Raw genomic sequence first — 17,166 nt, forward strand, 5'->3', positions numbered from 1 at the left:
CTAGGAGTGCTGTGTGTTTTTCCAGCTTAACCCCGCCTCCTCCACTGCAAAGTGCTGAGTTTGTCTCAGCAGTGGCTGCACAGAGGGAGCAAAGCTGTGGCAAAATCAAGCCGAGATGGGTACATGGTGTTTCATAAAGATTGAAGAACATAAAAAGGGCTGTTAAATTTGCTGAGGTTATCCATTTATAGGATTTGTTTGGACATTAAATGCATTAGTGAGATCTCTTTCAAAATGTTTAGCAGGCCTCTACATTTATGACTCTATGTCTACAAAAGCTTGACTTCAAGCAAATTTACTTAACAACATGGATTTGAAATGAAACCATTAATGAGTTACAGTCTTTAGAGACTCTTGTGATAGCAGCGAAATGGCGCTTGATTTTCTAGAATGTATATTATATAACGCTATAAATAAGTAAGCACGTGGTACATGAAGCAACCTCAGCACAGAGCAACTTACTGTGAAATATACAGTAGTACAATTTTTCCGACTGGTGTTCACATTCCTCATTCTTGGCTGGATGTGTTGGCTGTGCTGACAGAGTGATCTTTCCTGCCTCATCACCAGGGGATAAAGTGACTGATATGAGCCTAAACACACAATGAACACACACACAACCAGGGTGCTGAGGGAACAATAACCAGCAGAGCATCCCAAAGCCAGGCGCAGAGGAAAGGGGGCTTCTCTCTCCACCTCTATATATCCCACCCACCCCCCATCCATTTAAGCAGAGCCTAGCTGCATTGGCAATAATAAAGGCTGCAGATGATACTCAGGAGGGAAGTGAGGAAAGCCATCTTGAATCCCCTGAGGACAGATTGTCCCGTAACACGTGCTCCAGCTTCGCTGGTAAATAACAATAGAGTGGGGTATCGACGGAGAAAGAGGGATTTGCTGATGAAGCTTCAGACTTTGTTGCCTTCATTTCCCACCATGAACTCTGAGGAATGCAAAGCCATAGTAGCAGTTTGGAAATGCACTGGGAAAAGGGGAATTTGATTTAACAATAGATGAAAGATGAAAAGATCTAATAAAATATTCAGCTGCTCGTTGCCTTTGTTTCTGTAAGATACACAGACAGAAGTGTTTCCAGTACAGACAGATAGCAGCCCCAAAGGACTGTGTGTGTGTGTGTGTGTGTGTATGTGTGTGTGTGTTTGTACAGTGCATGAGTGTGTGTTAGTGTTTATCACAGAGAAACAGTGACAGAGAGGGGGCAGAGGGAGAGTTAGGCAGAAGCAGTCCACTCCTAGTGTCCCTCTCAATATTTTGGGCCCCAGATGTGTCTGCTTCATGTGCAACACACACACCCACACAGACACACACACACTCACACACACAGACACACACACACGCACATACACATACACACTTTTACTTGCATATCCAATCCAACATGTTTGGGATGGACCCAAGGGGGCCTGACCCATAATGAATATCAAAAGGCACAAATATGCCCACCATGAAATCCCAGTGCGTGATCAGATGTATGTGCGTGTGTGTGTGTGTGTGTGTGTGTGTGTGTGTGTGTGTGTGTGTGTGTGTGTGTGTGTATGTGAGTGTGTTTGGGGGGAGGGCATACAGAGCTCTTCATCACCCAGACATAACAAGAAGCTCTTAACCCTCCCCTCCATGAATATGTATGGCTGTATTCACGGCCTCCCCACCCCTCGGCCCCACCAGCGGCGTCCCAGACAAAGCACTTCAAACACGGGCACAAATTGCGGGGGGGGACCCTATCGGCCTCCACCAGGCCCCCCAACCTTGAATAACTAATCCTTGGGGACCTGGGCTTGGATTAATGATCTGCTCTGAATGGTTGAGCGCCACAGTGCGGAGCGTTTGTTGTCGAGCAGGTACATAGTAATAATACACTGATAACCACAGAGAGAGACTTCCAGTCCAGCCACTTATCTGAGAGGAGACAATGGTGGCTTCATCTACTGCAGCAGCCATTGTGTTTGCAGAAGTGGAGCTGATGAGGGCCTTGGCTTTTTGCCTCTGAATGACGGCCCATTACAGCCCTGTTCTCCTATGTCGTATTTCTTGTCATAGTTGAAGCGATTGATGCCAGACAGGGAGGATGTTTGTTGACTGACACAATGTATGGCTACACTCTGTGTTTCTTTCATGTGATTCTCATATCGCTCGTGTTGTTTTAGCCCGTATATTTTAGGTCAGTGGCTGTCTCCTCCCAGCCGACCACTTATCTCATCTGTATATTCTGGTCCAGTGTGCCAGCTGTACAAACACTGTGCGCGTCTATGACAGTGTGTGTGTGTGTATGTGTGTGAGCCTGTGTTGCATTGATGTCTGTGAAAGGGTTTAGCTCCTCTTTCAGGGGGTAGACACCGCCAGGCTTCAAAGATGAGGCACCACTGCAGTTGTCTGCAGCACTCTGCAAAATCACGGGAGGCAGCTACACAGGCACATGACGTTAGACTTTCTTAAAAGAAAACGCTCCGATTGTGAATGTGGAGAATTCTGGGAGTTGGTGTTTCTTTGCACGCGGCAGGGATGTACATGTGATGACGATCATCTAATTTCACATGAGCACGGTCAGCAGGGCTGCTTACACAATAAACGCAGAGAATGTGAGAAAAAGAAGGTGTATAAATGAATCAAGTGCAAATGTGCACCAATCTCAAAAGCACGTGCAGATCGAGGTAAAAAAGATGCCTTGGATACACGTGGCCCAAATAAATTACAAACTATTTCAAGGGTATTCTTGGCTTTGAAAATAGGACAACCGCCTGCAAGCAGACAAAACGCTAACACTGCTATACTTTGATTATGATTCATCATTCTGTGCATAGAGTATAATATAGTATTTGGTCAGCTGTGCATCCTGATGGTACAGCACAGAGCCCACCTGGCCTAAGACAGGTTGCATGATGAGATCTCTGGAGGATACGATAAAATCTTAGGTTGCATTCTTTCTCTTGTACATGGTAAAAACCTTCCCAAAGACCTCTGGTTAGAGGAGGTCTCTAAATGCAGATGACAAACACAGACAAGCCTCCTACCACTGACAAAGTCCCACGAGTCAGGCAGGCGAGGTTAAGTCTACGGAAAACTTTCAGAGGCAGAGTGGAAGACGAACATGTGGCAACCAGAGGTTACGGGTGTTCTGCCAGTGCGGGGACTTGATGGCAAAGGCCTTTCTTTGTGGCCAGTCGAATCCACATCAAGAGAACAGCTCCTGAGCTGGACGCCGCCTCCAGTCACCAGCGTGCTGTCGGATACATAAACAAACCTACACACTCATATCTGTCAAAAAAATATCTGTAAACATGTTTTTTTGGTGATCGAAATATTTTCAGACAAAATACAAAAATATCACATGCCCACACACAAGCACACAAACTGTTTGTCTGCACAACCTGGAATATTAACTCATAAAGCGTTAGGAGTAATATATCACACCGGTAAACTTGAGACACTATTAAGGGACTTGGAGTATAATATCTGCTAGTGATGACGTACAGTACATTGACTTATTACTGTGATTAATTACTTTCCAGTCCAGTGGACTAAATGGAAAGGTGACGTAATAGTTTGCTCTTTCCATTACAGCAATGAACTTGTAGGAATATTTATAGATCCTCTGCGTGCAAGTTATACACTTATTCGCCCTACAAAAGCAATTTTTATTTGTCCTTAATCTTACTCAGTAGCGGAGACATACTTGCATAACTTCTCTTTTGAAGGATTTTAAACGGGAGATTTTTTTTATCATAGAGAATTGCTTCTATGTTACTGCTTGCTGTGAGTCATACTGACAAACAACATTCAACCTCACGACCATATGCCCCAGCAAATTGCCGGGAATGTTAATATCTCTGCAACATGCCCCTTCACTCCATCTAATTTATCCCCATACAGCTGGGTGACCTCAGTTATAAGTGGAAACAATCATCTTTTTCTTTTAACAGGACACTATGAATGAGGCCACAGCTGACAACAATGGAGTGTACCTTTCAGATGGTCACCATGGCAACGGCTGCAGACAGAGTGAGAGAGGGAGAGAGAGAGATAGAGAGAGAGAGACGGAGAGTGCAGGTCCGTGGCTCTGCGCAGTGTGGATCCCTACACTGGTGCTCCACTTTTTCTCTCTACATGTTACCGATTCACTCAGCCTGCGTGTAAAGGTGCACGAAAACTATCGGCGCATTATCACCCTGAACAATTTGCATTTGGTGTCAAGCTCCTATACAACGAGCCAGATGGTTTGTTCCAATGTACATTTACATAAAGCCTGACGCTGCCAAATTAAGCAGACTCCAACCCAAGCATCAGCTGCTAGAGAGTATTGAGAAGGGCGTAGCATGTTCATGTCTTTAACTAGAGACTATATTTACACTCCATATGATTCTTAGAAGCTAAAAGATGCACATTAATTTCATTTCATTTGTTATGCTTTTTAAAAGCAATGCAACCACCCACATAAAGAAAACCATGCCCATATTACCGTGGCAATATCATATGTCCACACGTCTAAAAATAATCAAATCAGAGACTGAGAATGAATCAAACTAAATGTGATTTAAACAGTCAGACACAGCAGTGCAAATCCAACTGGACATGCTGCACATCTTCACAGAGTGTAGACAGTCAACAACACGACAGGCAAAACAAATCCCAACATCAGACACACACACACACTCACGCACACACACACACACGTGCACACACATGCACACTGCCTGACCACGACCGCTGGAATACCTTTTTCTTTGACCATGACCATTGGAATCCAGGTAAATCCGCACCAGAAAAGCCTCTGAGTGTTGTTCACCAGTAGCACAGGAGCCACTAGTTCCTTTTTTTAGTCAAGACTGAAGAGCAAGAGACACCACAGAGATAGATAGAGAGAGAGAGAGAGGGAGAGAGAGAGAGAGAGAGGGAGAGGTGTAGGAGCTTAGCTCTCCTCCTGAAAACACCGCTACAGCGTGGGGTTTGCCTGCCGACTGCCTGTTTTCCTCCCATCCCTCTCCTCCTCCTCCTCCTCTGCTCACTCCTCCTCCTCCTCCTCCTCCCTCTTCCCCTCCTGCTCCCTCTCTCAGCCCCTCTGTTGTGTCAGCCGCCTCTTCACTGCAGCAACCAGGTGGCTGCTGCTGTTGCTGCTTCTGTGTGACAAAAAGCCAGTAACCCCAAATCCCCAAAACAGACTCTTTAAGCACATTCACCAACGCACACATGTCAAATGCTATCAAAGAGACACATGCATGTGAAGACAAACTGTGACACCATTGTATATAAACGATCTGTTACATCAGACTTCTCTTCTTCTCTGTCTTTATTGGCTGTAACATCCTCATAACACATCAGTTTGACTTCATTAGAAAATGTGTGGTGTGATGCTAATTATGACACCCTAAATATGAAGAACAACTGCATGATAACGGTCCATGAATACAAACTTCTACTAGCTGAGTTTTGCTGGCAATAACCCACATTGCTGTATCATACAACAGGGCAGCAGGCGGAGATCAATTACTCTTTTCAATACAGTAATTATCACGCTGCGCTGAAAGACTGCTTCAGTTAAACAAAGATTAGTGTTTTTAATAATTATATAAAAACATGGACTGCATGAGCCTTAAAAGGATCAGAAATAAAGCTGTTGAGTAACAGACTGGAGTATTCCACGGCAGTAACAGGAGGTGGTGATAGCACCAAGTTACCAAAGTTAATAATTCACATTAAATGAAAGATGCATTAAAGACAGTATCCAAAGCCCACAACATGCTGCCTAAATGATTCACACTTTTAAAAATCTAAATTACAACCACCTATAACATAAGATTAGGTGCATCAATAAAAATATGCTCATATAGAAAAATATCAAATTAAGAATATAGAAATTCTGCATGATCGAATCAAATCCAATCAACACTGCCAGCCCGATCATCATGCAGCGAAGCCAGGCTCACCTTGAATGGAATCCTGAACTTGCTAATAATCACACTGCTTAAAACAGTAAGGTCTGCATGGAAGGACAAGGCGGGCCATTTAAGGTCAAAGGACAGACTTTGCCGTGATCTCTAGAATGAGCTTTGTATTAATATCTTTTGTGGATCCTCTGGAATCCAATTACAGAGAGCACGGGAGAGCACGTTCCTGGCTGAGCCCTGTGAAGACACCAGCTCTTATATCATCCGCTGCTAAAATGGACATATTAAAGATAGATAGAGTGAATGCTGTCTATAATTTAGAGAACTTGACTCATATACTTCCAAAATAACCAAGAATCTCATCTACAAGGGGGATGACAACATTTTTTTGCGTGAAACATGTATGCAAATGTAAAAACTACTGAGGCAAACATTTTCTGTACATCATTTGTTGCTTTCTTTATTTTGGTCTACCTGTTTTAGCATACTGCAATGTGACAGATAACCAATAAATCACCTATATATCTCAACTGCCTTTGTGCTTAACCTCATCCATTTGCTCCCCACATATATTAAATTTATGGTTTTATTTGCAAACACTATTTCACTCAAGCCTGACAACTACTACAGTGCTCCATGATATAATGTGTTTATAAAGTCTCTTATTCGCCACCTGGGAAGAAAATAACATTCACCGAGACCCGAGCAGAGATATAGCAAGGGACCAATAACGAATCAAATATCTGTAGATATTTCAATGTGTGAAGCGGAGAAAATACGATTGAAATCAGGAGGTAATTCAGCCATGTCACAACAGCAGAACTGGTCTGTCCCATGCTGGAGCCTCACTGTACCTTTCTGAGGGGGAGGAATAGTTTTGCATCAGCACCACGTCTGTAATTGCTGATGCAGGCAACCCATTGTGCATTCAGAGTGCATTCATGCACTGCAGTGTCAATTGTGCCACCTGCTGGATACCCGACAACATGCATCAATCTCCACAGGGGCGTTTTCTTCTCATCGGGGCGATGGATCCATGCCAGTGAGGCAAATGGTAAAAATAGTTAGCGGGCATTTTCTGAAGCACTCCACCCTTTTTTATTATGAAGGGAGGGAAATGTGTAATGAGTGTGTGATGACCTAAGCTTCGAGAGGCTTTTGAGAAAGACCTCTCTTCCTAATGTTAGCTGGTGAAACAACCATCTCCTTAAGAAAGTTTTACACTGTGGCTGCTAATTGCTAACTGCAACACAAAAATGTCACTGGGTCTTACTAGAATAACAGACCCATTATCATCTTGCTCTCTTTTAATAATCTCTGTAGGAGCTGCTGGACATTCATGCTACATAAGGCTCGCCAAGAGCAATTCCTGAGTAGCAAAGCCTATTATCCATGGATGAAAGGTTTCTACTGTATTTGGCTCACCTATGGATGATCCATGTCTGTCTGTCCATTAATAACCTGGCTAGGGAACTATACACTTCACAGCCCTCATATCAGTGCAGTTTAAATACTGTTATCATATGGCATATACATTTCATAGACAGTAATAAATGTCATTTGATTTACTGTAATAGATTACTGGGTAGTGAACCCAGACTGACAGTATAATTCAAGAGGTCACATTTACAGTAAACAAGAGTGGTTTGTGTGGATATACTGCACAGTTATCCATCAGATTTAAGTTAACAACACACACACATGTGCGAACATACATGTGTCAACTGTCTACACATCCTATGCACTGAAAGACTATTTTTAGATTTTAGCAATCCAGCAGATACGTAGCATGACAGTAAAATACTCTCTCTACTCGACTCTTTTGGAGCATAGACAGACCTGCCTATCTGTCTCTGGATAATGACAAGCACTTCACTAGCTTGTTTCTATTTTAAATTCAGTTACAAAACAGTGCCAACCTTTTGAACAGCAATCCTGTGCAACCAGGTTCACTTCTTCAAAGTGTGTTTCACTCATGCTACATTAACATTTCTGTTTTTTTTAGCTACCCTGAGTACACAGAAATGTGTTTTTTTAGTGCAACCTTCAACAATGTGTTCTATCTTCTATGTACAACCCAGGGGAAACTTGAGTTCCTGATTTACTTTTATGCTAAAGGTTTCATCAAACAATCTGTGACCTCTGGATGACATTACTTGGGAAGCACAATAAATGCCACTCATATTCAAAAGCACTCAACAAGTAAAACAATACAGTATTGCTCACATTTTGGAAACAGTTAACACAATATTTCAGCTTTGTTGGGTTGACGTTTCAACAGTCGAGAGGCTTCAGAGAAGGTTAAGCCCTAAGATGAAGGGTAAATAAAGTGAGCTGTGTGTGAGTAATGTGAGTTGAAAGTCTTGCTTTTTTCATTTACAGAAATTGGCTCTAGAAAAGTCATTACAGAATGCTTTTAAAGCTAAAATAGCCCCACAAATATAAAGCAGCAGTCAAACTACCCAGGTTTGGTCTTTCTAGAGTCCACTGAATGTAGCCTAAGCATCTATTGACAATCACATATTGATGGATTTCAGCTGAAGAAATGAAATGGCTTACATAACCCTTGACCCTCTGTGGTGTTTTAATCTAAGGTCAGTTTGCCTTCCTGATGTATTAGGTGTATTAGTCAAAATGTTTGGCATATGAACTTAAATCAACTACCAAGTAAAAGGAGTTTTTGGTGTCTACGCTATTTGCTTACTGCCAAGCAATGATGATTTTACTACTGCGCCTGGCATGCAATCAGAGAATACATCAGGTCTGGAAATCTCGATTTGTCCTCATGCCCATGGTGTAATCCTGATGTAAGCTACCATGTTGCTTCCTCATGTGCTGTTGCTTGGCAAAATGCAGCAGGTCTGCCCTTGCGTTATGGGTTTGCATTATATAACTATAGAGAGGACGGTGATTAATTTCATGACATTTTCAACCTTTTCAGTAACACTTTTTGGCGTTGGGGAGCTACGATTGCGTAACTTGTGCACAGGAGCTCTCACACATATGCACAGGTCAGATGTGAAAAGCCTCAAGAGGTGTAATCACTCACTGTCATCCAATTAAAATGAAGTAATCTCTGAGCAGCAACTAATCAATTCACTTTCAGACACCTACTCACAAAGTGAATGCAAAGCAGAGCAGCCAAACTGAAATACAGTCGTAGTATTAACAAACAACTGTTAAAGGGGGGAGAGCAGAGGAGAGAGGAATGGAAGGGGGAAAGAAGAAGGAAATTCGTTCATAATCCAGCAAGTTATTTAATTAGTGTCTAAAAGTAAAATGATTTTCTTGCATTAAGTTAAGGTTTACATTTTAATGGTCAACTGTCAATCATTGATTATGCAATCATCATTACTTCTGTCTGATGTTACAACAAGGCACAAAGTTAAAAGTCTGACACAGCCAGCCAGAGGATGGATGGGTGTAATGGGAGATGGGTGAATGAATGTTTCAGATAGATGGATAGATAGATAGATCTAGACACATCTTCTCTTCTGTCCTACCTGTCGCGACATCGTTCAGCCTCTCACTTAGATAATAGTCATTTGGGTTGAGGTAGGGCAGCTGCTCCATGTACTGTTTCGGAATGAGGTACAGGACCTCAGCCACATGCCCATCCTCGATGACGGACATGCGCTTGACCGAGCTCTTGCGTTTCACCCGGACATTGTGGCTCCGTGTGGAGCTGCACAGCTTGCCCAGGCTGTTGAGATTGGGCAGAGTGGGCATGGTGCCCTGCTCCCCTTCAACAGTCCCACAGAGAAGGGTGAAGCACTGCAAGTAGAAATCGGCCAGGGTCCACGAGTCGGGCTCAGACCCGCTCTAAAATCCGGTTGCCTTTAGACATCAAGAATGGCTGGTGTTCACAGATGCACAAAACGGAAACAAAGGAGCCAGAGCTTGATGGGAAAATGCACAGCAACACATTATAAAATCATGGAAATATCCAGTGAGCCTACAGCAGGTCTCCAGTGAAAACTCCTCCTGTTAGGGTTCCCCCCACCTGCCACTTCAGATCTACAACAAATGTAAGAAGTTGGGTGCTGATGTCCACCTTGAGGTGGAGATGTCAAACAGCAGGCAGCAGGTATGACAAAGCACTCTGCTGCAGGTAGAGCCGAGTGAGACAGGGAAAGAAGCTTACTCTATGAGTGTCTTCAGCCCAACCAGCCTGGTGCCTTAAGCAGCTTAGGGCTGACGTCGAGCCTATGATTATCTTCTGGGTGGGGTTAGGTAGCTCTGCATCAGGTTAGCTAAGTGTACGGTGGGAGTCTCACCACCTGATGGGACTCACTGTGTATCCCCACACATCTGTCAGATCAGAGGAGCTGGGATTCTGTCAGTTTTCCAGTTTCTGTATGCTACATTCACATCAAAGCAACTTGAGACAACATTTAACAACAATATCTTTTCTGGGAAAGTGTTTCGGATGCATCTAGATTCATTTACGTTCATACAGTGTGTTTTTGTGGGGATGTACTTTGCATTATTCGTGTACAGTAAGACCAAACAGATGCAACATCACATTGATCTAAGACATACTTTCAGCGCAGATTGCTTTGGGAGATTGCCAGTCCTTTACAAGGTCACAAACCAGCAAGGTCATTCCAGCAGCCAACAATGCACAAACCCACCGTTAATCATCAGCAACATCCACTCCAGTGCTGATGTAGTTACAGTGTCGCTTATTTTAAATAAAAAACACCGTAATTACTGCACTGGAGTGGAAATGCCAGCAGTGGCTCTCCGTTATCCGCTGAAATCACCAAGTAAAGCAAGGAGATTTGGCGGATGTGACTTTGTAAGAAGGCATGTTCTGAGTTTTTAATCTTCAAAGCATCTAATGTTGGGAAGAATTTGTTTCAGCAGAGACTATCAAAATGGTTTCCTGGCAACCAAATCCACCGAACAAGTATCCATCCATCCGTCCATCCATTTTTTTTTACCACTTATCCTCTAGAGGGTCGCAGGGGAGCTGGAGCCAATCTCCATTGACATTGGGTGAGAGGCCGGGTATACTCTGGACAGGTCGCCAGTCACATGGCTAAAATATAGTATAGTATAAAGAGACGTTCACATACACTGTTGACACTCACATTCACACCTACGGGAAATTTAGAGTCACCAATTAACCTGACCTGCTTGTTTTTGGTCTGTAAGAGGAAGCCGGAGTACCTGCAGAGAACCCACACAGGCATGGGAAGAGCATGCAAACTCCACACAGAAAGGCCCCAGCTCAGCTGGCTGGTGGATTCAAACCCAGAACCTAACAAGTATGCTTCAGGTTAGTCATCTCATTTTTTGATTTTTTAGAGTCAGCACTCTTGAGTCAAAGACGCATCCCTTCCTTGGAAATGCAAGTTCAGCGTGAGGTACATTTGAGTAATGGGCATGACCTGGTGGGAGGTGAAATAATAAATGATGAATCTGAGCAAACTCTACAAACCCAAGATTACCCCACTATGTTCTGGTATGTTTAAAACAGACTGAAAACATAAAAACAGTGCAGCTAAGACAGGACAGCCAAATGGATAAAAACAGATTCACAACTAAAAGGCTAAAAACAGAAAAACCTCCATGACATCTAATATTCATAATTCAACAGATAGGGCTAATCACAGCCATCAACTTTCTCAGACCAAAAGAAATAAATCACATTCATAATAAAAAGCACAGCAGACAATGACCAAGCACAAAATATCCTTTTAGTCTGGAGATGTCGGGCTTGGCCTGCACTTCAAATTTACTGAATTTCCTCTTTGTCTGAGAGGGTGCCCAGAGACAGGATGCCTGGAACTCAGGATGTCTGAGTTTACTACTATTTACATCAATAATGTACTTTATCAATTTGGTTCAATCTGAGCTCCTCTCACAAGCAAACCCTCATTCACCCATTCATAGAGTTGGATTTTCATTCTAGAGAAAAGATAAAGTATGATAGTGAGGTATAGGCTAGCAGACATACATTCTTACACCCACGCATGCAAACACATGGACCTGAGTGTACGTAAGGACATGCTACTCTGCTGCAGTGAGGCACTGCCCTCCAATTGTCATCCACTCTGTGGTAGCTTTGACACAACTACCCACACACTCACAAATAAACACATACGTGCTCAGAAAACAAGTCAGCTGTCCCTGCACACGCAAAAATCTGCATCGCTCAAACCAAAACACATTCCAAGCATTTTCATAGCCTGTGCCGTCTCGGCATCTTGCTCCACACAAGAAAAAACACCTCCCCCCCCCACCCTCCTCTTCATCTGTTTCCCCCTGTCTTACCATCTATTCCGAAGCAGGAGGTGATTTTTTGGGCGTAGTTGCAGAGCCCATCGTAGCCAGGCTCCTGCTTCACTGTATTCCTCTCCCCCATCTCTACACACTCCCACACACACCGTCCTGTCCGGCAGCGCTTTCACTCCTTCCCCTTGCTCATCAATTATTCAGCCTTTTGCCAGGACACATGCATGCGCCCGCACACTAACCCTCAAATGAGCGCATACAGTATAAACACACACAGAGACAAGAGAAAAGTGCTGATGCAGAGGGTCGTGCTGGTGGAGCATGAGCAGCCCTCTCCTGTGGTCGGATGAGGAGGAGGCATCAGATTGGGTTACTGCAGAATGGAGCCATGCCTTCTTTTTCATCCACCATTGATCATCCAGATCACACTGCAGTGTAACAGGTACCGTGTGCAGGATGTACTCACCCTGCTTAAGGAAAGGGCGGGGCGGAGAAGGAAGTCAGAGCAGGGCTAAAGTAGAGATGTATCAAGTATCAGGGAGTGGACTTTCTTTACTGCCAGTCACTTATAGTTATCCAAACATTGAAATTCTAAGACTTTTACTGGTAAAGCACAACATTCTAGTCTATAGATGATGGGGTTAAAATAGGGAAGCACGGCTCACAAAGTAAAGTTTCCTTCAATTTATTTAAGCTGACACTCCTTATGACTTCCAATTCATACCACAACTCATAATAGTGAATCATATTGGTTTACAAGATTACATGAAAATAAGTTAATTTAATAATGTTTTCCAGAAAATAAAACAGTTTTTCTGCACATTGCTTGTGATCACAGGCCAAAACATCAAAACTGTCTTGTGGTAAACTCTGATTCTTGTTACAGAGATTTTGTTGGTAAGAGGAAAAACCTAAAATACATACATTCAATACATTTAACTGCTTTACTACAATCCCTTCAAAGAGGTGACGTGTCAACTCATACTGTATAACAGTGGAGACACAGGAGTGGCAGAAAACTGAATGAAAAATACTGGCCCGCATATGTGAGAACTTTGCTGCTGTGTTTTAAGATTATGCAGTGGAGTTGAGATGAAGGTCTTAAATGGACCAAGATGAACAAATCCATCCACATGAATAGCCAACCAATACAGCAGATAATCCATGGTAGCAAAACAGCCAACTATAAAAATAAATGAAGATATCATTTAAAACGGCATAACTGTGGTAGGTTTTAGGGGAATTCCCACACAAAGAGGGGAAATACAGATGTGGGAATTTGATAAGAAACACCAAACCATCTCTCAAAATCCTACCACTGAGTTGACCTTGAACAATACACTTAACCCCCAATCACTCTGGTGGAGCGACTCAATGTCCATCAGTGGCAGACTCATACAGAGCAGCTCACAGGTAAAGAATGTGACAGCAATGCTTGAAATAATATACAGTATATGCTCTGTTGTTTTCATGAAAAACAAATAATAAAGGTTTGATAAAAAAATCATGTTAAGACTTTCTAGACAAAAGAAAACAGCAGTGGAAATATGATGACACTGAGAGGCCCAGATATAGCATGCCTGCAAGGTTGTATTGTAAGGTGGGGCGACTAATGGAAGGGAATCACTACCAAGGTAAAAGCTGATGGCCCTGTGCTGATAACAGGGGTGGGGGGTGGGCGACTGAAAGACTAAGAGGTAAGTAATGGCTGATACTCACTGGACATCTGAGGGAGGGGCTAGTCATAAATGCACACAAGGAGGAAAAAATGCAGTAATTTGAGCCATTTTTTAACTTCCTGTGTTTCTGTGGGAAAGCAAATGTGTCAATCGCCCAACAAGTTTCAATTTTTGCCCATAGATTTCTTATGGATCTCACTGATAAATAAATATTTACTATAATACCATAAGAAGTAGAGAGTGGGCTGATCGCTATATAGCATAATGACACCTTGAACAACAAACATCAGGAAGCGTGTCCATTCATTCCAGTAGCCCACATAAGGACTGCTACTAACAATCACGTTCATTATCGATTCATCTGTTGATTATCCAGACATCAGAAAATACTGAAAAATGTACATCACAAATTTCTAAATCTTAATGCCATGTCTTCAAAATGCTTGTTTTGGCCAAGCAACAGTCCAAACCCCAAATATGTTAACTAGACATATGACACATAACAGCAACAAATCGTCACAAGCTTGAGCCAGAAAAATGTTTGCTTGAAAGCTGACTTAAACAATAAATCAATTATCATAGCTGCTGATTAATTGACATTTTAAAAAAGAGGTACAAAAATGTAAATCTGCCTGCATGTGACAGTCATTAAAAATACATTCTCAATGCAGAATCTCTACAAAGTATAGGAAGTAAATGTGTTTCCACCATCCAAAATATATTCTGAATTATTATCTACACACAAAAATACTTAATGTCATCTTGTTGAAGATTGTGAACCATGGTGTATCTCCAGATTAAGTTCTCAAGTACATGTGAAATGGGAGCTCTACAGCTGGTGCAATTGAAAAGGCATTGTGACAAATGTTTGATTTGATATATTGTTGCAAAGACTCACGTTTGTGTCAATGCGCCTGATTGATCTGTGATAGTAAATTTATAATGTCACATTGGTCTTACCACACAGAGATAATTGGCGCTTGACTATAGTGTGTAGTGTAGTTACTTCTCATGGATAATGATTGACTGTTTGCAGGGGTTTAAGCGTGCTAATCAGGTCTATGTGCCACAGGGGGGGCTGTCAAGCGGTGGGCCCTGAGCTCCATCGATCTCCACCAGCAGCCGGGGAGGACACAGAAGGCCACACCAGTGATAGGGGGAGTTCAAAGCCATCTTGCTATACAGGCTCTGCCACTCTGCAGACCGTAGTGACATACTGTACAAGCTTTGAGCTTTCCTATAAAAGGTTGATGGGTTTTTTTTTCTCCCAGCGACAGGATCAAACCCATCATGATGAATGCAACTGTGGATTTAATATAATAACCTTGAGGTCATGTTAATATTGCAACTTCTCCGCTCCTATCCAGCTCTCAATCAGCCAGTCAGGTCATCTGATCACAACCTATAGCAGGAACAGCTGGATACTCTTTATCTAATCTGCCAGAGGACACCTGACACAGGTGCATAACAGCACAAAGGCCCAACTGATGGGTGCAAACATGTTCCACCTGCACTATTTGCAAGTATTGGCTGCTTTATGCTCAAAACACAATCTAGGAGAAAAAAAACACCTTCTCAACTCAGAAAGGTTGAGATGATAGCAGCAAGTTATAGTAAGCATTTTTGTTTCTTTTAACAAAGAGATGCCACTTAGTGTGACCTCACCAGCTACACACAGTGATCATGAAATGTCACTACTCAATCAATTAACCCAAGTTCTCCATCAACAGCTTTAACTGAGGCAACAATTAGGGTGTGTGCAGCTTTTAAGTAATTATATGCACCAACCATGATTAAAAATATGACATGCCAAAAGACTCAGCAATCAAACAAGCTTAATTATCACAGCTAGGATTTTTTTATGTCTATTTTTAGGTTGGATGAGAGTGCAGAGTGTTCATCATATCAACAAAATAAGTTGTAGGCTGTCTGGAAAAGGCTGCAGCGGTGGAAGCTGTAGTTTCAGCTATGCACCGGTGTAACCTACTTACAATAACAGTGTCATTATCACAGGCTGATCCTCCCGAAAGACGACGCAAATGGGCTCTCTGCTCCATTGCATCCACCCTTGAACCAAGACCCCCCCACCCCCCACCCCTTCCTCCCCAACATTAAGAGACTTTTTCTTCCCTCTGTACATGTATTATTATGAAGGCTTCTGCGGCAAAAAGATACTCACCTCTTGCAGACATGCCCGGTAGGTACAGACTCTCTTTTTCTTTGCCGAGATTAACAGGAGGAGATGCCCCGGTGCAGCCTTGAAGGAGCGGGAAAGAGCGTTTGACAGCTTGATATTATCTGTACTTTAAGTTTTTTTTAGCTGTCATTTAATGGCATTAATCGCATGGGAAACATACAGCCTGCGATTTGGTAGACTAGACTAGACTGCGCGATGGAGAGAGCACTTTCTAGCGACAGGGCGTGTCCTGGAACAGACAGCATCCTTCTCATTTTCCAACAAGTTTATGTCCATATTTGAACACACGATCGCAGAATTGTAAGACTTATAAATTAAATCCTTCTTGTAATTCCTCGCCTGCAGTTTCTGTCGGGTCACTTTAACGTTAAACCGGCGAGCCTACTTTTTATGTCCAGGATGACTGTGCTGTATCTGGTAGTTGGGTCTAAAATGATAAAAGTTAACATGGCACTCTGGAGGAATTAATGTTGTCTTCTTTCATTTTTTTTTTTTTTTTACCATCACTCTTGGTGAATATTTGGCAGTTTCTTCATCACATGGACTCCTCAACTTTATCTTAAAAGCAGTGACTCTTTAAACAAGCATAGCCTCAGCTCATGTTTGTAGAAATAGCCTGCTTTAGTGCATTATGTGAGCATAATCAATTGACATTTTACGGCTCAGTGGAGCTTTTCCACATAACCTATAGGCTATATATATGTATATGGATGGTTATTGGAATCCCATACTTGCTTTTATATTTTAAGTAGAGTATTGACAATTACATAGTAAACAAATATAAAACTGAGGTATAAACATAATGGTGAGTGATCTGTTTGATTTTGTATTTTGGGACTTTTTTTATTGTTTGTTTTTGTATGAGGTAAAAAGGCATAATAAGCTAAAGCCTCAGCCTACACCTTTTCAGTCAATAATGTTTCTTTCTTCGTTTGTTTCATATACTTTGCTATGCTTTGCTTATCTATGTAAAATAAGGACCGAAAAAATTACATTTAAAAAATTAAATCAAACTAACTAAGATGGAAATATTGAATGTATGGATTGCTCCCTCATTGAATGTATGGATTGCTCTCCCCATTTGTACGCATTGATCGCTGTCAGTAATTATAGGCCTGTGTGTTGTAGTCCTGCGCCCCCTGGTGGA

The 17,166-nt window shown here is 42.4% G+C and overlaps 1 protein-coding gene across 7 annotated transcripts in view; it reads right to left on the reverse strand.

The window, feature by feature from the left end:
• ablim1a (actin binding LIM protein 1a) overlaps positions 1 to 16,696 on the reverse strand; it is a 41,560-nt gene extending 24,864 nt beyond the window's left edge. The window contains exon 1 of one of the 7 annotated variants that reach the window (XR_010931317.1): positions 16,002 to 16,696. Coding sequence is in view for 1 of the 7 variants with exons in the window: in XM_067609628.1 (XP_067465729.1) it covers positions 12,183 to 12,273 (91 nt within the window). In the remaining 6 variants the exon portion in view is untranslated. Of the gene's footprint in view, positions 1 to 4,731; positions 4,982 to 12,182; positions 12,421 to 16,001 lie in introns of those variants that run through there. The other 6 variants (XR_010931315.1, XR_010931318.1, XR_010931319.1 and 3 more) reach the window with 6 other exon arrangements.
• Positions 16,697 to 17,166: the final 470 nt, after the last annotated feature.

The sequence above is a fragment of the Thunnus thynnus genome, chromosome 14, assembly GCF_963924715.1.
Source record: "Thunnus thynnus chromosome 14, fThuThy2.1, whole genome shotgun sequence".
Taxonomy (NCBI): Eukaryota; Metazoa; Chordata; class Actinopteri; order Scombriformes; family Scombridae; genus Thunnus; species Thunnus thynnus.